Source organism: Capricornis sumatraensis, chromosome 10 (assembly GCF_032405125.1).
Source record: "Capricornis sumatraensis isolate serow.1 chromosome 10, serow.2, whole genome shotgun sequence".
Classification (NCBI taxonomy): Eukaryota; Metazoa; Chordata; class Mammalia; order Artiodactyla; family Bovidae; genus Capricornis; species Capricornis sumatraensis.
The window spans coordinates 62,758,461-62,784,735 of NC_091078.1; the positions used below are offsets into that span (position 1 = coordinate 62,758,461).

The 26,275-nt window shown below is 36.7% G+C and overlaps 1 protein-coding gene and 1 pseudogene across 3 annotated transcripts in view; one reads left to right on the forward strand and one right to left on the reverse strand.

The window, feature by feature from the left end:
* The window catches only part of SETD5 (SET domain containing 5), a 42,616-nt gene extending 40,745 nt beyond the window's left edge, over positions 1–1,871 (reverse strand). For 2 of the 3 annotated variants that reach the window (XM_068981780.1, XM_068981777.1), the window contains exon 1: positions 1,801–1,871. In XM_068981780.1, coding sequence (XP_068837881.1) covers positions 1,801–1,871 — 71 coding nt within the window. The remainder of the gene's footprint in view (positions 1–1,800) is intronic. The other variant, XM_068981779.1, reaches the window with a different exon arrangement.
* Positions 1,872–19,948: 18,077 nt separating this feature from the next.
* Positions 19,949–20,307, forward strand: LOC138087722 (large ribosomal subunit protein uL29 pseudogene; annotated as a pseudogene).
* The last annotated feature ends 5,968 nt before the right edge of the window (positions 20,308–26,275 follow it).

The window sequence follows — 26,275 nt, forward strand, 5'->3', positions numbered from 1 at the left end:
TAATTATTTCTGGACTCCCTAAGCAACAATTATGGGTAGTCACCTCTGTACTCTGGGAAAAACACATGTTTTAAGAATAACTGTTTTAGGTCTTTTTCTTAGCTACGAATCCCAATCTCGTTGAGTTAATCAACACTGAATTTTTCTGTTGTTGAAATTTCTCAAAAATGTTAAGAGTTGTCTACTTATACAGTTTGTTAATCATTCCATATAGGAGGCTAGTGGTTGATTTTATACAAATCCATTAACATTATACAATTACCTACTGATGCAGTTAAGTTTTTAAGTACTTTGTCTGGGAAACGGTTATAAAATTGGAAGCTTCAGCTATTGGTGTAACTAAATCTCTTTGGCATGCAAAAAAAATAAAAACAAAACAAAACAAGAAAAAGGGCTCTGGAAGTAACACAATCCACCCTTTCCCACCCCCCACCCTCCATCTTCTTTTTTATATGGGAATAAGGCCCAAAACTGCTTTCAATTACAGACTACCCCAGAATATATAACAGACTGCCTCTTAGGGTAGCTTCATTTTAAGTCTTCCTCTTTAAGGAAGTCATCAAACAGTTATTCTAGGTGGCTTTGTGAAGAAATACACATGCTCTTTACTAATATTCTCAGTTTCCAGGAAGAAAACCACTATTATCAGGGATGCAGTTGAACCCAGAGTTTTGGAACAGTTTCTTTACTTTGCTGAAGGGGAAAGAATCCCCAGGGACTGTGAAAATGGCAAGAGAAACAGGGGAATTAGAGCAACACCCACCTCACTCAAGAAGTGGCTGTGGGATCAAGAGTCTGAACTGGACCTGAACATATTCAAAACACCAGGATTTTTCCAGCCCAGACCCTAATCCCTGGTACTGCCTGGAATAGACTTGGCTTCTGGGGGTGTGCTGCCCCCTAGGCCCCTTGGGTCTCTTTCGCTGGACTTTCACATCCTGGTGTAGTGCCACTTCGTCTTGAAAGGTAGGGGGCTTCCACTTCCTTTCTGTAAGCAAGGAAGATTGGGTACAAGGGAGGTAAAAGGACAAGAGGGGGAATCTGTGAGCAGGGGGAATCTCGGACAACTTAAAAGAGAAGGGATACAAAAGGCTAAAAATTTTAAAACTTTGAATAATATATAAAGTTTTATAATGAAGGCCTACCTTCATTGCCATTTGGCATTTAAATTCTTCAAGAATTGAGAGTCTATTTTAGGGATTGGACTTTTCGACAAATTCTGAACTCCTAAAGCTGCTCTTAGCTGAAAAAAAAGTTTGGTACCACTGATTTTGAAGGTCCTCTTTCTAGGCAATGAATATTATAAAAAACAGGTGACACTACTTTCCACATTTTCTATCCCAAATATCAGAAGGTCTAAGTAACCTGCCCATACAGTAGCAGCCCCTTTACTCTAGAACAATGAGAAGTACATAGGAAGAGGCCTTCAAGGAAAATCAGCAGGAGAGAACTCCTCTTTATCCTCCATTCATCAGATAATCATTAACTCTACAGAAGCAGGTAGTGACACCTACTTGTCTTCCTTACCCATCAAAACAAATGAAAATAATCACTATCTTGAAATTTTAATTCTATTAATTATTTACTCAGAAATACCTCCCCCCTCCCAAATTCTTTTCCTCCCCCTTCTAACTCTTTTTTGCCTCCAGCTTCTACAGGGGAAAGGGAACGGTCTAATGTCATTTATAATGGGCTAGGCTTGGGTGTAGAAAATACTACATATTTACTATTAGATGCCCATAAGAAATTTGTCTTGATACAAACTGGTAATGTACCTACTACCTAGGAAGCAGCACTTACTCTGATCCAGCAGCCATATCTGAGTAGGATGTATCTGGTGTGGTGACCCCCAGAGGGATTGCAATGCTCATGACGTCCAGCACAGCAGAGAGTGGAAATCACGGGGTCCAATTATTGGAGACTGGCCACTCTGAGAGTGGGGGTGAGCTGTAGAGCCTCAACCAACATGTTATGGACATGAGGAATCCTAGCACAAAAAATGAAAATATCTAGTAACCAGATAGTTCTTTAAATTTATTGCAAATGCTAATGAATATTTTTCTATTTTTTTTGAACAAAGTTTTTAAGGCATAGATATACAGTACAAGGAATCAGCATTGTCCATTTACTATGCTCTGCATTAATGTTCCACAAAGTGAGGTAACAAAAATTATGCTCTCTTTTCATTTCCATTCTCATGTTTTTCTTTTCAGATAAAGGAAAAAGTTATAGTCTGCTCATCAATGAGCACATTTCTCCCATTCCACAACTGCTTATCAAACAAGATGTTCTAGGACCTAACTAATGAGTTTTAAGTCAGATAATGGTAAAAGAATTATCACAGTTTAATGTTATTCCTTCCAAATTAAATAGGATGATAAAAGCGATCAATTTATTTATATTTGACTGAAAATAGCTGTTTTTTATTGCTTTCTTTTGACATAGAATACCCTTTTGCTATTTTTAAACTTTTTAAAGTAACTATAATCTGGGGAGAAGATGTAATGATTAACTATATTTTTAAGGTGATATCCACCGCTATGTATGAATAAAAACATAAAACACAAAGTGTACAGTTTCATGATAAAAATTAGAAAATATTGCATGGAAAAGCAGTGAGGATACCTTGAGTTGGTGACCACAGCCAGTGGAATTTGGGAGCAGAAAGACAAACTCAGTAACACAAACAAACAAAATTAGATTAAGAGATTTGGAAATATGGTGCAAAGGGAAAAAGTGTACTCTGATTTTTACATTAGTGATTTTACAGCTTTGTTAAGAAAATCATTAAAAGAATGGAACAAGAAGTATTTTATGTGGGAGGAAAGAAACTCAATGTGACTGTTAAGGTTCAGGTTAACAAAGGTTTTTGCAAAAAAGAAAAAAAAAACCAGTAAGAAGTCATGATTGAAATACTGATTCATGATAAGACAAATAACAGTAGAAAATGATCATTTACACTAAAAAATTAAATCAAATGAAAAGTAATAGCATATTAATTGAGTCAATCCAGGGGATTAATACAAATTTTAAAATGATTAAGATGATCTGAGATGCTTGACTCTTATTTTGAAATATGAAGCAAATTAATGTGGAAAAGAAAACCAACTGTGAACAGTGAATCAGGCCAAGATTTTTAAGAACACATAAAAATAATATTCCTGTTTTATATCATTATTTTAAAGTGCTAGAACAGCTGTAAACTAAGTAGTCCTCCCGGGCATCTGCACTGGAAAGAGCTGGATCTCACCAATGAATCTAGGATGCTCCAAAATCTGGGTGTGGCAATACCTTGCTCCTACTCCACTTGGGGTGACATATTCCCCTTGAGATTAAAATGAAAAAGGAAGATCTTCCTATCTATTGTCTTTACAGCTTGTAAAAAAAAAAAAGTGACTAGCGTAACTTTATGCTTTTGGGCCCATCCTACACATAAATGTTTCTTTTCCCTAACAATATATTCAAACAGAGTGGATCTGTATACCCTCTGAGCCTCTGGGAAACTGAAATAAAATCTACAAAAAAACAGAAGAGAGAATACTTATCAAGTAAGTCCAAAAGGGCATTTTTGAACTTTGGGAGCTGTTGGTTACAACTCTTTCTCTATTTGATATCACAGTATAATTCTGGAATTAAAAACATAAATAAAAAATCCAAAGGCTACTTAAGTTAATAACCAGAACACAATCTAATAAATAATCATACTGCTGCTGCTCAGTCACTTCAGTCGTGTCCGACTCTGTGTGACCCCATAGACAGCAGCCCACCAGGCTCCCCCGTCCCTGGGATTCTCCAGGCAAGAACACTGGAGTGGGTTGCCATTTCCTTCTCCAATGCATGCAAGTGAAAAGTGAAAGTGAAGTCGCTTGACCAATACTTGAATCCGAATCACGTGTTATATTTCAGTATAACCCCCAATTACTCAACACCACTAAAAAATCCTGTCATAGCCATTACTGTTATATAACCATTAAAAAAACGCAAGTGTCTAGATAAAACTTTTTTGTAATTTTACATGACCACTTCCACTCTTCTGATGAAGGCATTTTAGATTAGCATGGTTATCTTGCTTCAAGTAATACTTTCATAATATTGGGCCTTTTTAATAATAATAAAAAAGATGGCAAAATCAAACTTCTCATATAACGCTGAGCCTAGTTCCTCTTCCAAATAACATGTAAAATGTAGCTATTAAAATGTTAACTGAAGAACTTCTAACATTATCTATATGCAATATGTAATTATAATTACTCTAGTTTACAACATAATACAACAGGCTCCTACTACAGTTTACAAAGTTTAGCAGTTATAGCAGTTACTAACTTTTCACACAGTTTGGAGATATGTCCTAGAAAGAGTGATAAGAATTAACATCTCTTTGTGGAACAGTTTCAAGATTTCTTTTACTTGTTAATTTGTCTCTATTCCTACCAAAATATAAACTCAATCAGGACAAGGATTTCTGTGTTTTATCCTCTGCTATAGTTCCAAAGTCTAGAACAAGTATTTGAGAATATTTCCTGGCACAGAGATTTTTGAGATTATTTGCTGAATAAATTATGATCACTATTATATCAAAATTAAACAGTATTCATTAAAGTGCAAAAGTTAAAACAAAAGAATTTACTTGGCTCAGTCACCTTTTTATAGACCTCTGAATATGAAGTCCCCCCAAATTATCTGCCAGTAGCTGTGAAGACCTAGAAAAAGTTGAGAAACGAATTAGTATAGACAGAAATAACAAAGATGGACACACAGCATGGAATTTTAGAGAAATAATATTTTAACGGCAATTTTGTTTCATTTCTGTATTCTGCCTTGTTTACAATACTATGTTCCATTTAGTGCTTTATCTTTGTCCTTTAACCTCATTACATTATTTTCCTGTAAACCCAGAACCTAAATAAAAGGTAGAAAAGGCAACTGTCTTTGAGTTAAGAAGTGGTAAGTACTGTCTCTGGGTGATCCTTTTGTTTCCATCCAATTAGAGTTCTCTTCCATTTCCCAAAGGATTCGTTCTTTCTCTCGCTCTGAGAAGGTGCTTCTTTCCTGACCCATTCCTAAATTCACAGGCTTTTCTTTAATCAAGTCCATGTGACTCTCCAGTCAAACAGGGACTCACCATCATTTATTAAAGTTCATATTACTCTTTTCTTCCCCCAACACATCTCTCCATCCTTTTATCCTATTACAGAAAGATTTCTCAACTATACAATGGAAGACATGTAGAAAACAGAGCTTTAATTTGCTTTCTACACTCTAAAAAGAAGAGGAAAACAGGTGATAACCCAGGATTTTGGGGAGGGGGACAAAGTCAATTTAACAGTAGCCTGAAAAGGGTATCAATATCTGAAGTGTTAATATATCATATATGTGAAAATACTTGTTTGAGGGATTCCAGTACCAAGCAGTAGAATAAATGTTCTTTATGCTGATATCTTATGGATTTCTAACTTTATTAAAACCTGGAAAATAAACTATTCTTTAGAAACCATTTTAAAGGACCATATTCAGAACTATATAAATGAAAGGCCTGAGGGTGAAGTGAAGTGGCTCAGTTGTGTCCAACTCTTTGCGACCCCATAGACTGTAGCCTGCCACGTTCCTCTGTCCATGGGATTTTCCAGCCAAGAGTACTAGAGTGGGTTGCCATTTCCTTCTCCAGAGGATCTTCCCGACCCAGGGATTGAACCCAGGTCTCCTGCACTGTAGGCAGATGCTTTACTGTCTGAGTCACCAGGGAAGTCATAAAAATGAAAAGCATGAGGGTAATAGTAAATGAAAGGAAGAAATTACATCAAGGAAGAAATACAGTCTTTTAGCAACAACAAATAAGAAAAAAAATGACAGGAGTAAAAAGAGAAATAAATACATGAGTATACAACAGGGGGAAAATGAATGCTCTGGAATTTCAATTTAACTACAATTAGAACACTCCTCCAGAACCCCTAGGAACAGTAATAAATTCTTAGACTCAAAAACACAATCAGCTTGTCTCCCAGTCCTGAGTACTCTTTGAGAAATCACCCTTTACCGATACCTACAGTTTCTAAGGAAAAGGCTGTTAAGAACATGCCAGAAACGGTTTATCATTACTCCTGTCTTTTTAATTGGGTTCAGAAATGGTCAACAGTCTCTGTATCTGTCTTTCTAACAGTCTCTTCTCTGCGTGACTTGCTGAAAGCACAAGACCTGTGTGGTCTGCCAGGCCACTCTCAGAGGAGACAGACAATAAGTGTTTTAAGAGACTTCAGAAAAAGAAATTGCATCAGCCAGGTGAGCCGGAAGCAGCTGGGAGACAAGAGTCCAATAAACAGCCAATCCGATGAAAGAAACTCAGAACAAATCTGCTTCAGTAATCCTGTGAAGAGGACTGGCAGGAAGAGGAGTGCCGCTTCAGAAAAAGAACAGGCCTCATATGCTTCAGACAGTCTTTGTACTGTGGCTGTGGACCTTGGCCATTCTCCCAGAAATGATGCAATCCTGATGAACAAGATCTGCTGCCAGAGAAACAACTGTTAACAGCCTATGCAGACAGAAACTTAGCCAAGAAGCAGTCTCTGATCAGCTCTCTCCACAAACCACTAGAAAGTCAAATTTCTTCTTAAATTTTGGTCTCTGACAAAGCATGTAAGTGAATATATATTTAGGCATATACAAGCTCGCCATTTTCTCAGTGTGTCCCTTTTTAGTTCCCTCTGGTTTTATAATATCTATCCTCTATCATTCAATGTGAAATAAAACATTGAGATTGCTTTTATTTTATGAATTCTCATGTTATCACCAAGGTACTTACTTACATTGAAATTTTACACCTTTTCTCTTCATTCTCATAAATATATGTTCTGAGGTACAGTAGCTTTCCTAAGTTTTAAAATCACTTTGAAATTTAGGGCAAAATTATGAGATTTCAGAGTAAAGATAAATTATGCACAATGACTAACTAAGGGCCAGAAAGGTGTATTTTATAGGTATTTTTGAAATTATGTTAAACTCAGTATGTTAAAAGTAGGCACATATTACAGAAAAAGAGATAATCTCTTCCCACTTAGGCTGACATAAAAGGTAGGCTGAGTTACAGTATGCAATGCCCACTTTTCTCAAGGGCAGTGATATCAATCTTTTAAGAGGGGGTAATGATTATTTTCATCCTATTAGCCACAATTTACTATTCTAGAATCAACTTAAATACTCCCTAGATTCACCTCCTAGATCTGGTTTCTTTTTCAGAGCTTTGGCTATCAGGCTGCTAACACAGTATTGTTACTATAAAATTATTAGGATTCTCCTTCACCGGAATACTCAATAAAAGGCTGTATACAAGACAACTCTATTCTCTAAACTCTTTAGCCAGAAGCCACAATTAACCAAATTTTTTCTTTCTGAAAGCAATAACCTTTAAACTGGGGTTCACCAAAAACACAAGCTTCTAAAATGCATTCCGAAACCAATGTGTTCAGTCAAATCTACTATCCTAATATTTAAACTATTAAATAACATCAAATTAAAAATCAACAGATTAACAGAATAACTCTGAAGCAGTAAAAGATTTTTAACAGGCCAATAAACCCAACTCAGTTAAGAAGAAAACATGTCAGAAAAATTTTCAATAAGGGTTAGTTAAAATAACCATTAATTTTAAGATTTAATTTCTGAATCTGATTATTCAAAATTTTGTTATACATATAAGCTGAATTTATTCTTAAATGCTCTTTACTTAAATTTCTTACTTTTGAATGACTAAACAGTAAAAAGAGAAGATGGGGAAAGTATCTGAGAAGACTTTTTGGTGATTATTACCTTCAACTTAATTTTTAAATCACAGAATAATTAAGAATGCAATAAATACACAACTTGTTGTATATAAATGACCAACTTGTTTGAGAACTAATGTGGCAGCTACCTTAGATGCTTATCTTCCATTTCCAATCCAAAGTGAGATATTGAGGAAAAACACTGCCGTTTTACAGCAACATAAAAGCTTTTTATCTTGGGACAAGAAAAAATATGAAAAAATAATATATTAGGAGTTAGGAAATTTGAGTTCTAACCTACAACTTATTTAATTTGGTGATCTCAGAAAAATAACATTTTATAGATGAACCTTAAATTCCTCTAAAATCTTCACTGGGTTTCCTCATGCTCTAAGTTTCTGTGAATCCTGGCACTGACAATTAATGCAATGTGTTAAAAGTCCGTCTTCTCATTGTACAACAGAAAGAATACCTATTCTGCTGACTCAAAGGTGCACACGGATTGGTGTTTGTAGCAAACAAGAATTTAAACGGCTGTAACTTTTAAATATATGTAAACAGAGAGGAGCTGCTATTAATAACCTGAAGATGGCTAAAAATTATTTTCACTCATTTCCAACAGTGTGTATTTCAACTTTCCTACAGTAAAAATGTGAGCAAAGGATATGTGGGAAACATGCAAAAAACACTAGGAGAGATAAGAAACAAGCATTAGGATAAATAAATAAGAATTAATGGAAAATAAGACATAAACTCTAAGAAAGAGAGCTCAGAGTTCTGGGGGAAAGTTCACATACTTGGGGTAGTGTAAGTATAAGTTAGGCTTACAATCTGAAGCAAGTTAATACAGGCAAAGGATCTAGAAGTGCAGGGCTGAAGAGAAGAAAAGACAAACGTGTTGTGATAAACTAGAGAGACTAACGAAAGACCATGATTTAGTAATGTAGAGTCAAGATAAAGTTTTCCTTTTCTCCCACCTCTTCTCCTTCAACACTTGTTTATCCCCTGGCTCCTTTACCTAAATTTATACTCCCTCTAGGGGCAAATGGGCTTGGCACAATAAACTGATGTCTATAAAAGCTCTAAATTTACTAGAATAGGAGGTAATTAAAACCCAGTAAAAAACAAAAAACAAAAACCCTATTTCAGTCCATAGTAAAAATTTCTTTCCCCATGAAAAACTTCATTAACGGTAATACTATAGAGACAAAGACATACTTCATTGTACTTGGGAGGGAGGGGAGGGTGACAGGATAAGAGTACATGGCTGTGAATAATGGAACTACTGCGATCTTAAATTATTTTTAGATTACATTAAGGAAAAAAGTATTTTATTTATAACCCATTTAACAATGGTAAACAGATATTTACTGCGAAACTAACCAAGGATGCAGACTCTTTCTATCCTTAGAAATAATCAATTGGGAAAATTTTAGTTTTTTAAGTATCAAGTAAAGATGATGCCCTCAATGAACTCTGATTTATCTCTTTCAAGAGCTATATTCAAAAGACTTCCTAAAGGTTCTGTTCGACTCTGTAGCCTCTGATCATGCTTTAGAGCCATTTCTACATTAGACTGGAAAAGAACCTCTCCTACTTCTCTGTTTGCCTCCTCCTCTCAATCATACCTTTTCATTTCCAAACCTTGAAATGGGAACAACGTTTATTTACTCCTGACAAAGTAGGTTACGGACATTTATAAGGCATTAATTTTATTCTTTCATTAGTTTAAGCAAAATTTCTCTACTTGATAAAAAATTCAGAGTTTTAAGTTTAGAGTCTAATCCACTATTCTAAATAGATGAAAAAAAAACCTAGAGCTTTAAAAATATTAACTTAGAAGAAGCCACATACCCAGTAGTGGAGTACAGAAAGAAAATTAGATACCAACATCGGAATTAAAAAAAAATTTTTTTTTTCTGGAGGCTGCTGAGCGGCTTGTGGGATTTTAGTTCCCCAATCAGAGAATGAACCCAGGCCCTCTGCAGTGAGAGCATGGAGTCCAAATCACTGGATTGCCAGGGAATTTCCTAAAAGAAATTAAAAAAAAAAATTAAGCGCCAGTTGTTACTGGTTCTACGTTAGACAAACAAGTTCAGATCAACATTCCTGGTTCTTGGGAGTTATATTATCTAAATTTGTCAGGGTTTTCTTCATCCATTCATTCAATAACCATGAAGTAACTACTCATATAATTATACTATGTATAAAAACAATGTTAAGAGCTATTTACAAATGTTGCTCTTATCCAACTAGAAAAGGGTAGGTACTCAGTAAAAACTCTTTTGGTTTGCCTGTGTGCCAAGTATTTCATTTTCACAACCATGAAGGGAATAGAAAATCCTAAAGTGTGCCTCTACAATTAATGAGTCATCTTGAAGTGAAACCACCACCCTGCCCCCAAAGAAAGAAAACCCAAGCCACTCCATAGTTTAGCAGTGACACGGAGGAGCACAGAAACAGATTCTTCTGTAATAAATCTTTTAAACTGTTTAGACAAAACTTATCATTGACTGGTCTCATGAAATTTTCTATTAAGAATGAAGAATGATGAACAATGGGCAGCAAGAACCTTCAAAACACAAACAGAACCTGACCATACATGTCCTGTGATTATCTGGCTGATGAGGTGCCAAAGTATATGGCAGTAAAGGAATTTAAAGCTTAGTAACTCTGATATGCACAACAGGGATCCTCTCCTGACCAAGAGCCGTATCTTTATTGACTTATAAATAAAAAGATAAACATCATAATATAACAACATAAATTTTAAGTGCTTTATTTTAAATAAAGTTACAAAATATATTATATAATATAAAATATATTATAAAAATATACAAACATTACAAAAGCATAAAAAGTAGAAGTGAAATTCTTACACAAGTCTAGTTCCCAAAGACAAAAGTGATGACCCTATTGTTCTTTAATCTACCTGGCTCATTTAGTTTTGGACATTTATATACATAAGTACAAATTTATTTCTCTTAAATGACAACACTGTATTCTATTCTGCAGATCTACTATAATTCAAATCAATCCTCTGCAGGTGGATGTTTAGACTGTTGCTAATTTTCCACAATATACACAATGCTGCACTGAATGCATGTACATATGCCTTTCTGTATACACGTGTATAAACATTTCCTTTGGAGACATTCTTAGAAGTGGAACTACCAGAAGGGCACAAGCATATTTACTAGTGATGCTGAACCACACTCCAGAAAGTTAAAGCCATTTTACACTCCCATAAACGCAGTGGGAAAGCTGTATTTTCTCAGAAGTTTCAAAATAATTTCAATTCTAACAGTCTTCATACAATCTCTTCCTTAGAAGAGACTCTCTACTGCCTAAGAGAAAATCCTAAAATGAAAGTTAACTATGAATTCTCAATAATTCAGTGATTAAGACTATTGATTGAGTGCACTCAGTTCAGTCCAGTTGCTCAGTCGAGTCCGACTGTGACCCCATGGACTGCAGCACGCAAGGCCTCTCTGCCCATTACAAACTCCCAGACTTTACTCAAACTCATGTCCAATAAGTCGGTAATATCACCCAACCATCTCATTCTCTGTTGTCCCCTTCTCCTCCAGTCCTCAATCCTTACCAGCATCAGGGTCTTTTCAAATGAGTCAGCTCTTTGCATCAGTTGAAGAGCATCAGCATCAGCTTCAGCATCAGTCCTTCCAGTGAATATTCAGGACTGATTTCCTTTAGGATGGACTGGTTGTATCTCCTTGCTGTCCAAGGGACTCTCAAGAGGCTTTTCCAACACCACAGTTCAAAAGCATCAATTCTTCCATGCTCAGCTTTCTTTACAGTCCAACTCTACATGACTACTGGAAAAACCATAGCTTTGACTAGACAGACCTTTGTTGGCAAAGTAATGTCTGCTTTTTAATATGCTGTCTAGGTTAGTCATAACTTTTCTTTCAAGGAGCAAGAGTCTTTTAATTCATGGCTGCAATTACCATCTGCAGTGATTTTGGAGCCCAAAAAAATAATGTCTGACACTGTTTCCCCATTTATTTGCCAAGAATGGGACCAGATGCCATGATCTTAGTTGTCTGGATGTTGAGCTTTAAGCCAACTTTTTCGCTCTCCTCTTTCACTTTCATCAAGAGGCTCTTTAGTTCTTCTTCACTTTCTGCCATAAGGGTGGTGTCATCTGCATATCTGATATTTTTTATTTCAGATAAATAAATAAATATTTATTTGATATTTATTGATATTTATTTGATATTGTTATTGATATTTCTCCTGGAAATCCTGATTCCAGCTTGTGCTTCCTCCAGCCCAGCGTTTCTCATGATGTACTCTGCATAGAAGTTAAATAAGCAGGGTGACAATATACAGCCTTGACATATTCCTATTCCTATTTGGAACCAGTCTGTTGTTCCATGTCCAGTTCTAACTGTTGCTTCCTGACCTGCATACAGGTTTCTCAAGAGGCAGGTCAGGTGGTCTGGTATGCCCATCTCTTTCAGAATTTTCCACAGTTGATTGTGATCCACACAGTCAAAGGCTTTGGCATAGTCAATAAAGCAGAAGTAGATGTTTTTCTGGAACTCTCTTGCTTTTTTGATGATCCAACGGATGTTGGCAATTTGATCTCTGGTTCCTCTGCCTTTTCTAAATCCAGCTTGAACCTCTGCAAGTTCACAGTTCACATACTGTTGAGTGCACTGGATGACCTCTGAAATTCTTTTATACTGAGTAGGAGATCTTAGTTACTTTTTCACTAAATTTGGGCTGGGATATTCAAAGTAAAACTTAGATAAGGTACTATTACGGAACAAAAGTACTTTCTTACAGTTGTCTCATGCTGCTGCTGCTAAGTCGCTTCAGTCATGTCTGACTCTGAGCGACCCCGTAGACGGCAGCCCACCAGACTCCCCCATCCCTGGGATTCTCCAGGTAAGAACACTGGAGTGGGTTGCCATTTCCTTCTCCAATGCATGAAAGTGAAAAGCCACAGTGAAGTCGCTTGACATGTGCGACTCTTCGCGACCCCATGGACTGCAGCCCTCCAGGCTCCCCGTCCCTGGGATCCTCCAGGCAAGAGCACTGGAGTGGGGTGCCATGCCCTTCTCCAATGCATGAAAGTGAAGTCACTCAGTCGTATCCGACTCTTCGCGACCCCATGGACTGCAGCCCACCGGGCTCCTCCGTCCCTGGGATCCTCCAGGCAAGAGCACTGGAGTGGGTGCCAAAAGAGGCAGAACATCCCTCCCTGTTGCTGTGCTGGCACTGGCACCTGAGAGCCTAGATGAATAGCGATTCTTTCTCCTTTGAAATAGTTCACGAATTGTCTTCCATCCATTCAGAAACACGATTCAAGGTGGCAATGAACTACTCTCAAGGCCTCTGGGTTCTCAACTCTTCATTTTCCCATAATGCTAATCCTTCTAGGGCCTAATTATGGTCATTATCATTCTACTATTAAAACTTAAAATGGCTACCTAATATCTACTGGGTTAGTTCAGACTCTGCCTGAATAAAAGATTGCTTTTGTTAATTAGATATTAACCTTGTTTTTACCTTTTCTTTCAAAATTTTATTCACACTACTTGTCTGATCTGCTTGTTTTTTTGCACCTTAAAAAAACTTTATTATGAGAAATTTCAAACAAATATAAAACCACAGAAAACCCTGTACTGAACTGATACAGATCCTACCAAGCTTTAATGAACATCCAACTCAGTCAATCTTATTTATAACCTCTCCTCTTCTACACTATTATTTTAAAGTAAATTCCAGAAATACAAGTAGTATGTATTACATCTGCTGAGTAAAGTTGTCCCTTGTTTATTTTAAATATTGTGAGAGTGATTAGCATATGACGACAGGTGGCAGTGATATGGAAAGACCATCATTTCACTGCAAAAGTGAAAATGGATAAAAAGCTTAATGTAACGCATCAACTGATTTGCTGAGTAATGTTAATACACACATGGCTATGAAAAAATGTCTTTTTTTTTTTTTAAGAAAAAAATTACTGGGAATTCCCTGGTGGTAGGATTCTGCCTCCACTGGAGGGCACACAGGTTCAATCTCTGGTTGGGGAACTTGGATCCCACAAACCATGTGGCCAAAAAAAAAAAAGGACTGAAAGCAACTTTTAAAAAAAGCTTTTGTCACTTATGATTCATTTTATAAAAACTTTTTTGGCTGCATCACAGGGCATGTGGGATCTTGGTGTGCCGCTGCTACCCAACCCCCGTGGACCAAGTCCCCTACAGTAGAAGCCCAGGGAAGTTAAGTCCCTGTATACAATTATTTTTTGATTTGAGTTTGTTGACGATAAGATTTCTTGTGTTCTTGGGAATGCAAGTTTCTCCTTGTAGCAGAATTAAGCACAAGCAGACACACAAGCCAGTCTGTGACATAATATTTCTGTAAGTATATGTTATGCACCAATAAGTAAAAATAAGTGAAACCAGAGCATTAAAAAGAGGAGGACTGATTATCCTTCTCTTTATTATCACAGTAGCAATGGCTCATATCTGAGGTGTTGGCCAGCTGTTCTTAATGAGCCATGTCTTAAAGAGTACGAGAACCTTAGAATGATGACAAACTTAGGGTTAAAAAAGCTCACCGACTCAATGAAGACATACTTTACAGTCAAAAAAATAACTCACCAATAATGGTAAGGATCACAGTACTAACAATGGTGAGTGTCAAAGAAGAGAAACAGGTGGGATGTAGATAGCTGATTCCTACATGAACCACAAAGTAGAGATATCTGATGATCCAGTTAGTGGAAAAGAGGCCCAAATCACTGTCAATGCAAATATATAGCATTAAACATTCTATTACCAAACTACCCACCATAAACTGTATTGATAACAGTAAAGTTAAACAGGGACATATCCAGTGGTTTTTTTGTGTGTGTCTAAGCAAAAAACTAGCCTATATTTACTTATACAGTAGGTTACTGAGTAGAATGACAGCTCTGGAAAAATAAGTACATTATTTCCCTAGAAGAAGCTGAACATCTCTGGACCAACTAGCTAGTAATTTTTTTATGAGACTCAGAAACTTTACGTATCTGCAAAACATAAAAAATATTTAACTTATGAACTGTAAAACTATTCTCTGGAAATCTTAATATGAAAAATAATTTAAAACCTTGATACAGGGACTTCCCTGGTGGTTCAATGGGTAGGACTCCCGTGCCTTCACTGCTGAGAGCCTGGGTTCAATTCCTGGCCGGGGAACTAAGATCTTGCAGGCAGTGCAATGTGGCCAAAATATAAAGAAATAAAAATTAAAACCTTGATAAACCAGTTTCAATAAACACTTCAGTTATACTGGGGCCAAAATTCTCATTCATTAATGAGTGGTGGTGGTTTAGACTCTTGTGACAGCATGACTGTCACCCACCAGGCTCCTCTGTCCATGGGATTCTCCAGGCAAGAACACTGGAGTGAGCTGCCATTTCCTTCTCCAGACAATCTTCCCAAGTCTCCTGCATTGCAGGCAGATTCTTTACTGACTGATGGTGGGGGTTCAGTCCTTAAATCATGGCTGACTCTTCCAGTTCCATAGCCTGCAGCCCGCCAGGCTCCTCTGTCCATGGGATTTCCCAGGAAAGAATAGTGGAGTGGGTTGCCATTTCCTTCTCCAGGGGATCTTCTGGACCTGGGGATCGAACTGGGGTCTCCGACATTGCAAGCAGATTCTTTACCACCGAGCCACCAGGAACGCCCTTCATTTAGGAATACTTAAATTAGCCCCAGGGCACAGTCAAAGCACTACTTTTAAATGAATACAAAGAGTTTAGTAAATTGCTCCAAATTCTTATGCAAAATATAATCACAACCATAAGCTCTGTTGAAATTCCCGAAGTATTTTACCATCTCTTTCAATCGCCTCTGCCAGTTTTTCGGTACTATCAGAGTCTGACCCTAAGCAAAGCCCAGAATTCCAGCACTGAATCAAGTGGAGAACATGAAGCATCTTAGTTTTACCCTCCACTTTTCCTTTTTGTTAAAACATCTTCTATTTACAAACTTATTTTTTCCTAAGTAAAATATTCCTAAATATTCAATGCTACTGTTTTTGAATACTGTACATATCCTTTTCTAGTGCTTGATAACCAATATGAAAACTAAAACAAATAAAAAGAAATCCTATGCCCCAGACTTTGATAAATCTCTTGTAGACCACCCCTACTTAAAGAGTAGTGGTTCCCAAATTTGTTGGGCACAGTTTTTTAAAACTGCAAAAATTTTAGGGGTGGAAGAAATGGCTATAGGGGCATCAAAAGTAGAAACTTGCATTTATAAAATAAATGAGCCATGGGGGTATAATCTATAGTATGGTGACTAGTTAATACTGTACTGCAACTTTGAAAGTTGTTAAGAGATCTTGAAAGTTCTCATCAGAGGAAAATTTTGTTTAACTATTTAAGGTGAGATGTGTTAACAAGACTTTGTATTCAAATCACTGTGAAATCATTATGCTTTTTTGTTGTTCAGTCGCCAAGTTGTGTCTGGTTCTTTGTGACCCCATGGACTGCAGCATGTTAGGCTGCATCATTTTGTACACCTGAAATGTGTCAATTTAGTCTCAATTAAAAAACAGCCTAAAAAATGAGGCCATGAGGATGACTGGTGTCCTATAAGAGAAAATTTGGATACACAGAGACACACCAGGAACATGTACACACTGACGAATAACCACATGAAGAGGCAAGAGAGTGACCAACTGCAATCCAAGGAGAGAGGCCTCAGGAGAAACCACTCCTGCCAACACCTTGATCTCAGAGTTTTAGCCTCAAAGAAAAGTGCAAAAATTTTAATTGCCATTTAGGAAAATACAGTAAAACAAACAGCAAACATTAGATCTTTTGCGATTGGGGCTGAACAATTTATACTGATAAATATATCAGATGATATTTACTAAGTGTGACCCCCCCCCCAAAAAAAAAAACGGGAAACAAAGCAGCTCCCTAAGAAGGTGCTGTCCTTTGACCTCTGGGGCCAAACCACCATAAAGCCCCTGGTTAAATCAGGAAAAAAAAAAAAATCACACAATCCATGGATCATTAATGAATTTAGTTTCCTAAAAATCCACTAAGACTCAAGTTTGTGTTTCACGTTTTAAAGTCCAACTCTTCCCCTGTAAGTATATGAAAGCAAGAAGCAAATCCATGCAGCAGGATCTCCATTTGCCTTAGCATTAATATTTAAAAATTCACCTGAGGTATATCTACCTTGTTACTGTTTTTCTAGCAGAATACTTCTTGGCTATTATTTGAGCATACATATTCATTAAATTCCTACCAACTGTGCATTACTGAACTGTTAAAAGGAAACAATATTTGTCTGTTTTGAGGGGGACCTACAATGAATGTTTCTTTGGCTATCAGTCTATTACAATGAAAAACAAATCCTAATTTACAAGTCGAATAAGTTTTAAAGATGTTTGGAAGCTGTTTGACACCATTCCTTATTCTACAGAAATTCAATTCCTTTAAGAAGTCTTATCTGACTTCTAGCCTTATTATTAATGATTTCCTTTCTTTACTCCCTTTGCAGAAGGTATTTTCTTTGGGAAAAAACTGGTTTACCAAGCAAAACTGAGCGTGCATCTATGTCAATCTGATACAAGCAGGTTTTGATCTATAGCAGCAAAATTATTTGAATTTTCAAAAATACAAGAACTTCCAGATTCTTTATAAGAAAACAAGTACTGAATACGTCCACAGGTAGGCTCTGTAACAGTTTGCTGCCTGGCCCAACAGGTCAAAGGGCGGCCTTTTTTCAGGCTGAAGAAGAAATCAACTGAGTCAAGTTTTTCTCTTCGGAATAAATCCTAGGATGTTTATAGTTATTAACCTTTTTGAGGCGTAATCACATTTCTGTGAGAATCTTATCAAGCTTATGAACCTTTCCCTCAGAAAAATGCAGAGACAAAACTCAAGGAAAAAATTCCAGGGATTCACAGCCTCTGATCTACACTCTTTCCTGCACTGCAGGCAGTCTGGGATAAAGGAAGCCTGTAATTGACTGAATGGTAAATACCCTGGTAAATATCAAGGAAGTCAGAATTTACAATCTGTCTAGTAGGGGACAAAGTCCAATAAAACCTCATCTATTTCCTCTATCCAATTTTAGGCAAACAATCCTACAGGAAAAAGGGGAAAATTACAGATGGACGGCAATACGGAAAGTCAGGAGGAGAGGCAAGGGCGGATTATATTGGTGGAGCCTTCCTTAAATAATCTAAGTAATGTAGTATAATGAAAAAAATCCTGGAACCATACAGAGTTGACTCACCTTATTACTACTCGTGCAATCACTGATTGTTTGTTCATTTGAGACCAACCTATAACACTACTTTGAGAATGAAGTAAAATAACACTAGTAGAACTTAGCAAGAAATTGGGCCAAAAAGGTAGATCAGGTTTTTCTACTGTATCCTACAGAAAAATTTGAACTACCCAATCACTTAGCACATTGGTATGCAGAGTTACAATATTAAAGAAGCAAACAGAGGTCAAAAGGAAGACAAATAGGAGCCACTTTCCTGCTTCCAAGGCAACAGTATTTAGTGGAAGAGAGAAATCTACAGTTTGAGTTTTGTTATTAACTCCCCAAGTCTACTAACGTTAAGACTTGCTAACAGTCACAGAATAATTCGCACTCTTAGTCAAATATTCTATTAATTTTCTTAGAGAAATCTTCACTCTCTGGCATTGATGTGCTATTTGTAATATTCCCTTTCAGAAATTCACCCATCTTGTAAAATGAAATATGTATACTGAATATACTATTAATTTACCCACTTGCTTCCTCAATCCTGTACAATTCCTGTCAGGAAGAGTTTCCTGAATTCTATAAAGACTTTTAAAAAATATTAAAGTTTTTCTTAGTTCAAAGTCATTATATATCTGTGTAGTCACTCTTGTTTTTACACTGATTGGAAACATCATGTAATAGTCACAAGAGGAACTGGGCTCAAAAGTCAAGTAGCACCAATGGGGAGAAACCAAAACATTTGAGTATGTTACTAACCTTCTTTAACAAGGCTCAAAACAGCCAAGTTGATATGTTTACTTTAACCTTTAAACTTTTTTATTGTGAAAAGTTTCAGACAAGTAATAAAAAGTAAAATTTTACAAGGAACTTCACTTATGTGTATCATTTCAACAATTACCAACTCACAGTCAATCTTGTTTCATCTTTCCCCTCTCCATTCTAAAGGAAACACCAGTAACATCATTTTGTTCACAAATATTTCAGCATGCACTGCTAAAAGGTAGAGTCTTTAAAAAAAGTGCGTGGATTGTAGTTTTGTTTTGGGGGAAAGATCATTGTTTTCTAAAATTTTAACTGGAAAAGAGATGATTTACAATGTTGTGTTAATTTCAGGTGTACAGCAAAGTTAATCAGTTATTCACATACATATAGCCACTCTTTTTAAGATTCTTTTCCCATACAGGATTACAGAGCACAGAGTCGAGTTACCTTGCTATACAGTAGGTCCTTGTTAGTTAACTATTTTATATGTAGTAGTGTGTATATAGTAATCCCAATCTCCTGATTTATCCCCTACCCCCTCTGGGGGTGGGGAGAGATAATTTTAGCCATTATTTTGTCCCTTCCTAGAACTGTCATCCAATCTGAATTTATCATCGCACTTCTCAATCTCACTCTAATGCCAAAGCATTAAAGCAGAACAAAAAAAGAAAAAACTTTCAAGAGGGAACCTTCAAAACTCATTTTGCCCTGATACCAAAGCCAGACACCACCCAAATTAACATGATTCACATTAACAAAATGAAGAATAAAAACTGTATGATCATCTCAATAGATGCAGAAAAAGTAGAAAACAACAACAACAAAAAACCAAACTTCTCAACAGATTTGGTACAAATGGAATGTACCTCAACATAATAAAGGCCATGTATGACAAACCCACAGTTAACATCATACTCAACAGAGGAAAGCTAAAGCTAAAAGCTTTGTATTTAAGTAAGGAACAAGACAAAAATTTCCATTCTTATCACTTTTATTGACTAGTGTAAGTCCTAACCAGAGCAACTAGCCAAGAAAAAAGAAAAGGCATCCAAATCAGAAAAGAAGTAGGCCGCTCTATTGACCACGCCCGCCGCCACCCGGCAGTAGTTGCGGAGGTCAGCCCCGCCCCTTCCTCTTTCCCTCCAAGCGGAGGCAGACTCTACAGCCATGGCCAAGATTAAGGCTCAAGACCTTCGCGGCAAGAAGGAGGAGGAGCTTTGGAAGACCTGAAGGTGGAGCTGTCCCAGCTGCGCGTGGCCAAAGTGACAGGCGGCGCGGCTTCCAAACTCTCGAAGATCCGAGTGGTTCGTAAATCCATTGCCCGTGTACTGACCGTCATTAACCAGACTCAGAAAGAGAACCCTAGGAAATTCTATAAGGGCAAGTACAAGCCCCTGGATCTGCGGCCCAAGAAAACACGTGCCATGCGCCGCCGGCTCAACAAGCATGGAGAGACCCTGAAGACCAAGAAGCAGCAGCGGAAGGAGCGGCTGTACCCCCTCCGGAAGTATGCAGTTAAGGCTTGAGCATCCAGCTGTCAATAAAACAGACCACTGGCTGGCAAAAAAAAAGAAAAGAAGTAAAACCATCTCTTTGCAGATGATGGTTTACATCTAGAAAACCCTAGAAATTCCACCTAAATTGTTTAGAATAAACAAATTCAGCAAAGTCATATAATACAAAAATCAACATTTAAAACATCAATTGTTTTATACACTAACAATGAACTACAGGAAAGAGAAATTAAGAAACTATCCCATTTACAAAAACATCAAAAAGGATAAAATAATTTGGAATGAATTCAACCACGTGAAAGATCTGTACAATGAAAACCATAAAACACTGATGAAAGAAACTGAAGACACAAACGAAAAGATAGCTCATGCTCATCAACTGAAATACTGCTAAAAGTGTACATACTCTTCAAAGAGACCAACAGATTCAATGCAATCCCTATCAAAATTCCAAAGGCATTTTTTACTGAACAGCCAAAGCAATCTTGAGAAAGAAAAAGAAATCTGAAGCATCATATTTCTTGATTTCAAACTATATTACAAAATTACAGTACAGTGTTGTCATAAAAAGACATATGTATCAGTGGAACAGACTACAGCGCCCAGAAATTAATGCATACATATATGGCAAACTAATTTTCAGCAACGATATCAAGAATTTATAATGGGGAGAAATTCAGCAAAAGCTATGAATCAGGACTTTCTTTGGATAGTCTTTAATTTTGAGAAGCATCTCTGTTACTAGGGCTGTTAAGAATATTTTATAGGCTATGACAGCACATAAGCAACTTAAGTGTCCGTAAACAGGTAAATGGATAAAGATACAGTATGTATATATTGGAATATCACCCAGCTATGAAAAAGAATGAAATACTGCCATTTGCAGCAAAACGGATGGAGCTAGAGATTACCATACTAAGTCAGACAAAGACAAAATTTATGGTATCACTTACATGTGGAATTTCAAAAATAGCACAAACTTATCTACAAAACATAAAAAGACTCATAGACATAACAAACAAACTTATGGTTACCAAGGAGAAAAGGGATACAAGGAATAAATTTCTAGTAGATCATTTCAAAATATAAATCAGTTCTTCTAAAGCTGATGATTCTGATGGAATAATTTTTCTTAAAAAGTTTATACAAATCTGCTTAAGTTTGAATTTAACTTCAAATGTAAATTTATACAATGGCATTTTGGTGTTAAATTTTTCTGTAAATTATGGTAGTTGTAAAAGAAACTAAAAGTGGTTCTTTGATTTGCATATAACTAAAATATAAAATAAAAATGCAAGTAATTAAAATTTCATTCATTAAAAAAATACACAGTGAGGAAACGATACTCTCTCTTCACCATAAATGGTGTCTGGAAGACAGAATATCCACGTGCGAAAGAATGCAACTAGACCCCTATCTTATATCACATAGAAAAATCTACTTAAAATATATTAAAGACATGAATGTGAGACCCTGAAACCATACAACTCCTCGAAGAAATGAGGGGATAAGTTCCTTGACAATGATCTTGCCAGTAAGGTTTTAAAATTAATTCTTACTGGAGTATAGTTGCTTTACAATGCTGTGGTGGTTTCTGCTGAACCACAAAGTGAATCAGTTACACATACATCCACCCTTCTTTAGACTGTCTTCTCATTTAGGTCACCAGAGATCACTGAGTGGAGTTCTCTTTGCTACACAGTAGTTCTCACTAATGATCTGTTTTATATACAGTAGTGCAGACTTGTCGGCTTCTCTGGTGGCTCAGATGGTAAGGAATCCACCTGCAATGCATGAGACCTGGGTTTGCTCCCTGGGTTGGGTAGATCCCCTGGAGGATGGCAACCCACTCCAGTATCTTTGCCTGGAGAATCCCACGGACAGAGGAGCCTGGTGGGCCACAGCCCACAACATTACAGAGTTGGACATGACTGAGCAACTAGGCATAGCACAGTACATACATGTTAATTCCAATCTCCTAATTCATTCCACCCATTCATCCACTTGTCCCCCTTGGTAACTGTAAGTTTGTTTTTCTACATCTGTGACTATTTCTGCTTTGCAAATTAGTTCATCTGTACCATTTTTCTAGGTTCCACATATAAGTGGTATTATATGATACGCCTCTTTCTGACTTACTTCACTCTGTATGACAATCTTCAGGTCCATCCATGCTGCCATAAATGGCATTATTTTGTTCCTTTTTATGGCTGAGTAATATTCCATTGTATGTGTGTACCATTATCTTATTGCCTAAAATTTTTTAAAATTTGACACAAAAGGCCAAGACAAGAGCAAAAATAAACAAGTGAGACTAAAACAAACTACAAGCTTCTCCAGAGCAAAAAAACCAACAATGCAACAAGAAGGTATTATGGAATGAGAGAAAATATTTGCAAACCACACAGCTGGTAAGGGGTTAACATAAAAAACATCTGAGGAACACATACAGCTCAACAGCCAAAAAAGAACAACAACAAAAATTCCAGTTAAAAAATAGGCAGGGGCTTTCTTGCTGGTCCACTGGCTAAGACTCCACACTTCCACTGCAGGGGTCCTGAGTTCAATTCAGGTCAGGGAACTGGCTCCCACATGCTGCAACTAAGGATCTTGCATGCCACAAGATTGAGGATTCCGAGTGCCGCAACTAGACCCAGCACGGCCAAGTCAATCAAAAAATTAAAAAAGCAAGGGATCTGAATAGGTACTTTCCTAAGTTCAGTTGCTCAGTCTTGTCCTACTCTTTGTGACCCCATGGACTGCAGCACACCAAGCTTCCCTGCCCATCACCAACTCCTGGAGCTTGCTCAAATTCACATCCATCGAGTCTGTGATGCCATCCAACCATCTCATCCTCTGTCATCAGAAAAATGACCAACAGATCCTTGAAAAGGTCCTCAATATCACCAATCATCAGGGAAATGCAAACCAAAACCTCAGTAAGACAACATTTCACACCTGTTAGTATGACTATTATCAAAAAGAGATAATAAATACTGATGAACATGTGGGAAAAAAGGGAACCCCCATGCACTGTCGGGGGGAATGTAAATTGGTGCAACCACTACAGAAAACCATGTGGCAGTCCCTCAAGAAATTAAAAGTAGAACTACCATTTTATTTAGCAATCCCACTTCTGGGGATTATGTCTAAAGGAAACAGAATCACTATCTTCAAGAGCTATCTGTACTCTCACGTTCACTGTGGCATTACTTACAATAGCCGAGTTATAGAAACAACCTAAGTGTCTGCTGAAGGATGAATCAGTATTCATTAAAAAAGGGCATCTTGCCATTTTTTACAACATCGGAACCTGGAGTGCATTATGCTAAGTGAAGACGGAGAAATCATTGCTTATATATGGAATTATGGAAAAAGAAACAAAAACTCACAGAAACAGAGTGTAGAATGGTGGCTGCCAGGAGTGTTAAGAGAAATGGGAAGTCACTAAAAGGGTACAAACTTTCAATGAAAAAGCTAAGGATCTAAAGTATAACACACACTATAAAACTGAAACTTGCTGAGATTAGAATTTATAGGCTCTCTCTCACACACACAAAGGTAAACGTGATGAATGAAAAGTGGTAACTCAGTTGCTGGAATCCTTTTCACAACTTGTGCATATATCAAGTCATCAAGTTGTATGCTATACATTTATCACAATTTTACCTGTCAATTATACCTCAATAGAGCTTAAAAACAAAAACCTCCCAAACATCTGACCAGATGAGTTACCTGGAGTTATATAGCTTTATCTGAAGGCACTTAAAAGGCCTCAAGATATACCTTAAAACTCCAGAGTTAAAAAAAATCCCTTTTAACTTTAGTCACTATACAAGTTGTTCATATAAAACAACTTCTAACGTCTGAAAGGGCCCTTGGATCCTGAAAAGAAGCTTTGTTTCCTTAAAGCTCCCTTCTCTATTAACATTTCTAATGTAATTATATTCATAGAGCAAGCACTGGTATATCTGTAGTCAGAAGCCTCAAATTTTAGCTAGACACCAATCATTCCTTTAACAGTTCGTTCTTTTCATATAACTAGTGGAGTCCTGAAAATTAGGTCCTATGTTTACATTACTTATCCTAAGATGCAGGTAAGAGTTTAGAGAAATGATCAAATATTCCTAATAATAACTTCCAAAATAAAAGCTAACATTGATAGGATGTTCCTTTTCTAAAGCCATTGTGTCATAAATCAATTTACATGCACCAGCTCATGTAATGCCCCAAACAAATTTATGCAGCCAAAAAATTAAACTCACCAAGTTGAGAACCTTGTCCAAGGCCAGAGCAAGAAAACCCACAAACTAGAACCCGAACCAAGGTCTACCCAACTGCAGAACACTCACACCTTTAACTACTATCATGTCACCATCTGGCATATCTTGATTTAACATGGCACCCCACTCCAGTACTCTTGCCTGGAAAATCCCATGGATGGAGGAGCCTGGTAGGCTGCGGTCCATTGGGTCGCTAAGAGTAGGACATGACTGAGCAACTTCACTTTCGCTTTTCACCTTCATGCATTGGAGAAGGAAATGGCAACCCACTCCAGTATTCTTTCCTGGAGAATCCGAGGAACAGGGGAGACTGGTAGGCTGCCATCTATGGGGTCACACAGAGTCGAACACGGCTGAAGTGACTTAGCAGCAGCAGCAATAAAAATAAATATACTAGAATGTAAGATAGATTGCTGAAATGATGTGGTAATTTCTTTTATGTATTACAATTAGAAAGGATAAAACAGTTTTAATATTTAGCAGGTTTCAGATTTTCAACAATTTGATTTTTAACTTAAAACATATAAAATCAAGTAATTTGACTTTTAAATGACAAAAGTTAAAAATCAGATGTCATACTTTCTAAGATAATATCTAAATTTCAGGTCTAAGGGTGAATCACTCAAAAAATGGTATTGATGATCTCTGTATTACAAGTGGTACCAGTGGCCCAAGTGCTAGTCAGGTTTCAAGTATCTGAAATCATCAAAGACAAATGGAAAATGATTTAGCATTTCACGAGAGAGAGTTTTTACGCCAATACAAAATAACAAGTTTATAAAAAATAAAATATCGGTTGTTGGTATTTGATAGCTTTTATTCTGAATTTAGTGTTCCACGGTATTTTTATAAATGTAATCTTTTTCCATGCCCCAAATGCAGAAAGAACGTTTTCCTTTCTTCCCAGAGAAAGGAAGTCTTTTATCTGGAACTGGCTATATTAAGTCAAGAAATTCTGGACAACAGAAGAAAAAAAGTCTATATTCCTCTTCTATGGCCTAAAAGTTACCATTAACTGAAAAATCTAGAAGCAGATAATTTTAGTAAATAAAATAACTTAAATGCTTCTTGTGTTATAATAGAAGTACCATGACAAAATTTCACTTTAAATAGCATTCATAATTTATCTGTCTTACATAATAGGAATGGGAAAAGAAGACAATGGGAAAAATCTAGAAGCTAGATCTGACTATATTCAATTTTTAAATTCCACTTAGAAACCATATTTTATATAATTATGAAACAGAAAGTAATCCCTGAAAAGCCTGAAAGTGAAATACAACAAATTAACCTGTTTATCAAGTTGGTGACATAACCACACAAAGATCTATCCCAAGGGATTTTAAAACACTGTAATCTGACTGGACTGTATATCTCTGGAAAGATATATCCTAAGGGCAAAAACAAACAAGCAAACTCACTTTCCAGTAATCACATTGTTCTGCCATTCTAAACTGCTGTGTGTGTATGTAGGGCAAAGCATGATACTTACATTGTGTATTAGTGGAAACTGAGATTTGGGGCATGGGGAAAGATTACATTTATAAAAATATCATGGAGCACTAAATTCAAAACAAAAATTATCAAATATCAACTGATATTTTATTTTTTATAAACTTTTTATTTTGTATTGGGGTAAAGCCAATTGACAATGTTGCAACAGCTTCAGGTGAACAGTGAAAGGACTCAGCCATACA